Source organism: Populus euphratica, unplaced genomic scaffold (genome assembly GCF_000495115.2).
Source record: "Populus euphratica unplaced genomic scaffold, PopEup_1.0 scaffold157.1, whole genome shotgun sequence".
Lineage (NCBI taxonomy): Eukaryota > Viridiplantae > Streptophyta > Magnoliopsida > Malpighiales > Salicaceae > Populus > Populus euphratica.
In genome coordinates this window covers 1-7,220 of record NW_011500044.1, presented here as the reverse complement: position 1 = coordinate 7,220, position 7,220 = coordinate 1, and the positions used below count along the sequence as shown (strand labels likewise).

The 7,220-nt window shown below is 31.9% G+C and overlaps 1 protein-coding gene across 1 annotated transcript; it reads right to left on the bottom strand.

Moving 5' to 3' along the window:
- Positions 1–1,321: 1,321 nt before the first annotated feature.
- LOC105107406 (cysteine-rich receptor-like protein kinase 26) lies at positions 1,322–4,856 on the bottom strand. The gene is made up of 7 exons (XM_011001320.1): positions 4,064–4,856; positions 3,160–3,279; positions 2,941–3,062; positions 2,594–2,804; positions 2,237–2,474; positions 1,957–2,107; positions 1,322–1,820 (listed from the first exon to the last, which is right to left on the bottom strand). Exons 1-7 carry the CDS (start codon positions 4,854–4,856, stop codon positions 1,431–1,433), a joined length of 2,025 nt encoding a protein of 674 aa, XP_010999622.1. The 3' UTR covers positions 1,322–1,430.
- Positions 4,857–7,220: the final 2,364 nt, after the last annotated feature.

The window sequence follows — 7,220 nt, the reverse complement described above, 5'->3', positions numbered from 1 at the left end:
ACTTAAATATTCAAAAAAACCATCTAGATTTTTGGCGATTCATCAATAATTTTGTTGATATCAGTGACACATCACCATACAACTATTTTTATTTAAATCCAATTATAATTTCATCGGTAAAAGTATTCATAAAAAGTTACACTTCACCGTGTTTTTTCTTTTAATTCCTTTGTAAAAAATAAAAGATTCACCACACATACCTTTTAATCGTGTTGATTATAAATACCTTAAGTTCTACTACTATAAATAGAGGATTCGAGTGAGGGGGATTTGAACGAGAGTGAAGAGAGAAAATGAGAGGGAAAATGAACTTGGAGCAACCTCCCGGGGTTTTATATTGTGTTTTTATTGATGAAATTATCAATTAACTATTAAATAATATTATTTTTAATTAATTCATTAGTGATTTTCTTAATAAAGTAATCTTGAAAGTTTTATTTCACACTTAAATATTCAAAAAAACTATCTATCTTTTTGGCGGTTCATCAATAATTTTGTTGATATCAGTGATACGTTACTATACAACTATTTTTATTTGAATTCAACTATAATTTCATCGGTATAAGTATTCATAAAAAGGTACACATCACCGTGTTTTTTCTTTTAATTCCTTTGATTCCAACAGCGATTCCCTACTGCTCCAAACAATTTTGATTTAACGAGGGTACTTTTAAATTACATGAGTAGAAAACAATTGATTGAGATGCAACTGATTCTAGGCAAGCCGCCTTGGATATATTATTGTCTTGTCGAGTCATACCCTGAAATTTGTTCACTTTTTAAATGCATCATTCATTAAATAATTCAAGTAGACGATTCTAGCTGGGTGAATGTAATGATGAAGTCACTACAGCAGGCATATGGAGCAGGTAACCCAACAAGTTGTCTATACAGAGGAAAAGCGTGCACTAATGAATACTTTAGATCTTTAACTCAAGGTCTCAAATTATGTATAATTAAATATCACTTAAGTATTATAAAAATGTTTTATTTGCTTATCTTGAAAATAATCTGTTTTATTTATTTATTCATTTAAGAAATAGCTAATTATACTCCAGTCATAAAATAATAACAATTACTTTTATTCGATTACCTGCTTAAATTCAGTATTTGTGAGAAAAAAAATCCCAATAAAAAATGAATGAAAAGAAATTTTGGACTTAATAAAAATAGGTGTGGATATTAGCAAAATTATGTTTTTTCCAATAAAATGAACATTTATGCCAAGATATATTGTTCCTTGCATTAGCTATGGTGGGATAATGGTACGTTGATTACAATTTATTTAGTCAAATATGCTTATTATCATTCAATTCCCTGGTAAACGGATCAATAATCTCTGGTTCAATCAATGAATTTTGGACAACATTGCATAAAATACCTTTATGTGTGACTGCTGGAAGAAGACAGAAAACGATGAGTAAGGAGAACTAAGGATTTGAAATCTCATTAATGGAGGATTCGAGATGGCCAATTCCAGATTGATCTGATGGATATGATTCATGATTAGTCAATGAACTTGATGTTGATATTGGTTGTTCTCTAGAGGAGGGAATATCTTGTGTCGGCCTTGATGTTTCTTGTTCCTCCATAGCGGAGTGCATACAATATGGAGGTCTTGATGGTAATGGAAGAACGAAAGAGTCGCTGCTAAGCATCAGAATAACTGAAGCCATGGTTGGTCTATCTGCTACCTTTTCTTGGACACATAGTAATCCCATGTGGAAACATCTTATCAATACATCTCTCCTTGAAACAACCCTTTTGAGAATAGGATCTATCAGATTTAATGTTCTTCCTTCATTCCAACTCTCCCATGCCTGCAAACATTTTGATTTTATCAATTGTTCCCAAGTGTTGGGGTAATAGATTAGAAAAATACAATGAACCATTTTTAGCAGCAACAAAAAAAAAAAGTTCAATTGATCTGAACCTACTCATAAAGATGTTACTTACGTTGGTGAGAAGGTATTCTTGCTCTTCCTCGCTATTGAATGAACCATTTTGACGACCGCTAATAATCTCGAAAACTAGCACACCGAAGCTAAAAACATCTGACTTCGCTGAGAAGCATCCATGCATCGCATATTCTGGAGCCATGTAGCCCCTGAAGGTAACCATAATTTAAATAATTTCAGTTGCAATGTTGAAATATTACAAGTCTTAATCATGTGTTGCTTTAGAAATAGTTACACGAAATTTTAGCAATAAGCTGTAGCTAGATTCTTAAACTTACAAGGTCCCCACAATTCTACTTGTGGCGTCTTGCGTTTGATCCATTTGAAATAGCTTTGCCATGCCAAAATCCGAGATTTTAGCATTCATTTCATCATCTAACAAAATGTTGCTAGCTTTTAGATCACGATGAATAACCCGAAGCTGAGAATCTTGGTGAAGGTAGAGAACTCCTCGAGCAATGCCTACTATGATCTGGTAGCGTATTTCCCAATCAATGAGCGATCGCTTGCTTGGATCTACAGCCATGAAGTCTAAAAGCATGGGCATCAAAAAGGAACAAGGAGCAACATAATCTACTCTTTCAAAAAAATAAATTAAGAGTTAGAATAGTAACAAAATAGTGTTTTCGGATTACCAAATAAGAATTGATCGAGACTTGAATTAGGCAGAAACTCATACACTAGAAGCTTTTCTGTTCCTTCCAAGCAGAAACCAAGGAGTCTTACTAGATTCCTATGCTGAAGCCTTGCCACTAACAGGACCTCGTTCTTAAATTCAACTTCTCCTTGTGCAGAATTTCTTGCTAGTCTCCTTACAGTTATTGCTTGTCCATCTTGAAGCAGACCCTGAATCATTTTTCCATTGAAATAGTTTAAGATAAAAACAATGCAAATCAACATCACGTAATACAATCATCTTCAAGTTATATAAAATTTAACAAATATTTGATTCACATTTCAACCTTTTAATATCATTAATTACCTTATAAACAGCACCAAAGCCACCTTGTCCAAGCTTATTATCATCAGAGAAGTTATGTGTTGCAACTCTGATGGATGCAAATCTGAATTGCACGCATTCATTGCCTCCATTTTCTTTGAAATCTTCATGAAAGAAAAACGTTGAAGTAGTTAATTCCATTCAATGTTCAAATCTGTATCCCTGACCATTATTATGTATATTGAGTAAAGACTAACATACTTTTGACCTCTTGCTTTGGCCGCCTACAATAAAGAAAGATGGAAGTGATAACTATAACTGCCATGAAGATTAATACGGAAACAATGATGATTACAACTTTCCGAGTTGTATTGCCATTCTCTGCAAACCAGGGAAAGGTTTCAGATAAAATGTAAATAGAAGCTGAAATGTTAATGCTCAACTATGAGTGAAATGATTAAATTTATTGTCTTGTACGATAAAGAAGAATCCGTCGTTTGCATCAGTGCATATATTTGTTATAATGGAAAAATCACTTGCTGATAGAAAAATTATGTGGTAATTAAAAAAAAAGATAAAATTTTCCTCAAACTCTCTCTGTAACTCGTTAATAACAAGGGAAGCAATATTTCCATCGGTAATTTCTGATAATAATCTCGAATTTATTTTCTAATAGTGTATGCAAGATAAAGGGCAAGTCTCCGAAAGTCTGGCGGTCGGACTTCTTTTTTTCTTGACCAATATAATCATATATAATTGTAACTACAGGTTCTCAACAGGGTTTAGGCTGCGAGAATCTAATATTTTCCTTCTCCTTCAATCTAAAAGAAAAGTAGAAGGACAAGTGTATATGGGATTCCATTTCCACGTTTCAGTAGAAATACGTGATTTGAATTGAACGATTTTATTTTATTTTTTGCTTGAGAAAGGAGTTGAATTTAATTCAATACAAAGTGATAACTATAATTTCTTACATTGAATTCACTCATTTTCTATGAATTTTTTCTGGTGAGAATTAGGACTACTAGAGTTTTTGTATTCTCTTCTTAAAATTGAGGATGTTGCATGGATGACTTGGTATGAACCGCATAATTTAGTGTGTGTGTGTGTGTGTGTGTGTGAAAGGTAAAAGGGCTATCTTAATTCATATCTTTTCAAGGTCTACCTGCAGCTGGCGGAAGTGGTAGCTGTGCTAATGTGGCGGCTGTAACTCTATAAAAAGGGTAGGTTTCAAACCTTAAATAGCAGCTTCCTCTTACAATTCTCCCTCCAATCTTTCCTTCGATCTGTCCATCACAACAGCTTCGAATCTGTTGAAAAGTCCCAGCCAGGCAATCATCACAATCATGGGCTGATAAATCAGGCATGCATTGAACGAGTCCAAATATTGTAATGATTCCCGCCGTTTGATTTCCTGTCGCAAACTTTAGAAGTGAAGTACCTGAAGCTGCAGCTGTACGAAGTCGACTTGTTAAGTTTACAAGTGCCTGACTGAATAGATTCACATGCGAGGCATTTTCTGTGTTCCAAGTGTACACAATAAACTCTTCGTCTAAGACACCAAACGAGGATCTGTTGGAGTATCGTAGAATACAGAAATCATAAATTCCTATCGCCTCTTTCTGGTTAGGACAAACCTGTAAGATCTTACGCACAGAGTTACTAACGCAACCTCGACACTCATTCAGCAAAATATCTCCTCTACAAAGTGCAATTGCATGTACTTGGTCCGGGCCTATTTGACCAGCAGAGAAATTATAATATCCGTAGTCAATTTGGGTATTGGAGGCCAGAGAAGAAAGGAGGCTGTCAAGGTTCTTTTGGAAAGTGCTGTTAGCTGTGTAGTTGTTTTCGATGTTTCTGCAAGACTGGTACAAGAAATCTGGTTGAGCAATACTCAGTGAGGCTAGAAGAATACAAGAAAATGAAAACAACACTATTAGTCTTAAGGAATCCATTGGAAAAGGGTTGCTCACTCTTACCTCAAGCTATTTTTTTTTTTTTTTGGAGATGGATAGTGCATGATGGGTTTCATCTGAGGGTGTTAATTCTATTTATTTTTTGAAATCAGAAGTCTATGATTTCAATGCTTGAACATAGATAGCTACTATTTTGGGGGAGAAAAATGCTTTTGACACTTTAATTAATTGTCGATTTGAACACGAATTACTATAGGTAAACTTGGTCAACATGGAGGCCAGAAAAATGATTCAGGTATGCAAGTATGATGTGAAGCCCATTCAACGAAGCAACAACTGTTATCATAGGTCATAAATCGGAGAGTCTTGAACAATTTAAGAGATTATTTGACATAAAGGGAGCAGTGGCATACAATGGGAATAACACAGATCAAAAACAAAGATCAACAAAAGGCTTACCAAATATGTTGTTATGTGGGATAGTAGGCTTATCAAATATAAAGCAACACGTAAGGTTGTATAGTTCAATCCTTTGTATACCAAAAAGTAGACAAAGCATTTACTGGTTTCTGTCGTCGTCCAGTCTTATTCCATCTTATTCTATCCAGCATATTAAAAGTATCTTCTTTTTTTTTATTTAACCTAGGATATCCATACTAGCTTATATTTATTATAATTAATTTTTAAACTAACTGAACATCCTATGCATATGCAGAGGAAGGAAATAATTTCCTTCGGTCACTGGGCCACAGCCTCCTGCGCATACTAAAAGTATCCTTAAAAAGCGAAGTGATTGTTGCTCTAGAAAACTATGCTTATTACAGCTGTTTGATTTTGATATGTTATTATAAAATATCACATTAATATGTTTGGTAAACAAGTTAATGGATTGAGATGTAAGTCATTAACGACAAGCCGCCCCTAGAACCATATCCTTCCTCTAGTTTTTTTAAACAGATTGAGTGGAAGTCGTCTTTGGGTGCTTCATTTATTTTAAAGAACAAGAAAATTATTGAGGTTGGCATGAATCAAGATAGCTTGATTCATGCGTCAGTGACGAGCTTATTTACTGTAAGGTAACAATCAATCAATAAATATATACCCCGAAAGCCACCTTCATATTCAGATTACTCCACCATAAAAGTGTAGTTCACATTAGCAGTCAAGACATCCAAATTTTTTCTATGTTAATTTTCTAAGTAACTATTATGTATCTCTAATATCTCTATGTGATATATCACATTATCCACCACCAAAATTTCCACTAATAAATAACATCATGAAATGCCAAAGCATTTTTCACTCATAATCCTCAAAAATCAAAATGTTTGATAATATTTTTTCAATTTTAGTCTTCAATATTAAATTTATACGGTAATGAATTCCATAATTTATTTTAATTTATTTTTTATATAGTTATTCCGGTTTTATAACATAGGTCGTAAATTATACAACTAGTTATGTTGACTTAGGTTTTTTTTTAAAAAACTTTTCTCATCTTCATTTCTTAATATTGGATTGATTGATAATTGAGATTCATAATTATTTTTTGATTTTATTTTTATGAGTTTATTATAGTTTCATGATCGTGAACTCAAATTTTATAAGTTAGCTAAGTTGACTTAAATGTTTTTTTTTGTATTTTTATTCAAACTCATCCTTCAACATTGAATTAATTGAGAGTTAAAATTTAAAATTTTTCTTGTTTGCTTTCTAAGAAGCTATTTTAGTCTCTTGACTCGAATTTAGTAGATTAACTCGAATCGACTTGAGTCACTGTTTGTTTTTTTTTAATTTAATTAATCAACATTGAGTTTATTAAGAATTGAGCTTCATAATTTTTATTTATTTTCTTTTTATATATAGGGTTATCAAGATTTTATAATCCACGTTGTAGGTTATGCTAATTAACATGGATTTTTTGTTATTTTTTTAATTAATTAATTTTTTTAACTTTATCCTTCAATATTGGATTGATTGAGAATTATATTTCATAATTTATTTTGATTTGCATTTTATAAGGTTATCTTAGTCTCATAATTCGAGTTATGGTTTGGTTAATTGACTTAAGTTGTTTTTTATGTTCTTTTATTAATTGATTTTTTTAATTGCATCTTTTAACATTGAATTGATTTTAAAATTGATCTTTATAATTTATTTTAATTTTCTTTATATAGTGTTATTTAGATCTCAACATTTAAACTTAATAAATTAATCCAAGTTTACTTAGCTCATTTTTTAGTTAAAACTTGTTTTTTATTTCATCCTTCAATATTAAATTAATTGAGAATTAAATTTAATTTTTATTTATTTAGCAAGTTAACTATAGTTGATTCAAGTTGATCTAATATGTTTTTGTTTTAAATTTTTTTTAAAAAGATGTCATTTTAATTTTTTTAGTCA

Excerpts from the sequence above, each read along its gene's own strand:
- LOC105107406 (XM_011001320.1), bottom strand. The coding sequence starts at position 4,856 with ATGGATTCCTTAAGACTAATAGTGTTGTTTTCATTTTCTTGTATTCTT. Across the intron at positions 2,805-2,940 it reads GCTTTGGTGCTGTTTATAAG|GGTCTGCTTCAAGATGGACA; the intron begins GTAATTAATGAT and ends AAAATGATTCAG. Across the intron at positions 2,475-2,593 it reads TCTCGATCAATTCTTATTTG|ATCCAAGCAAGCGATCGCTC; the intron begins GTAATCCGAAAA and ends TCATGGCTGTAG.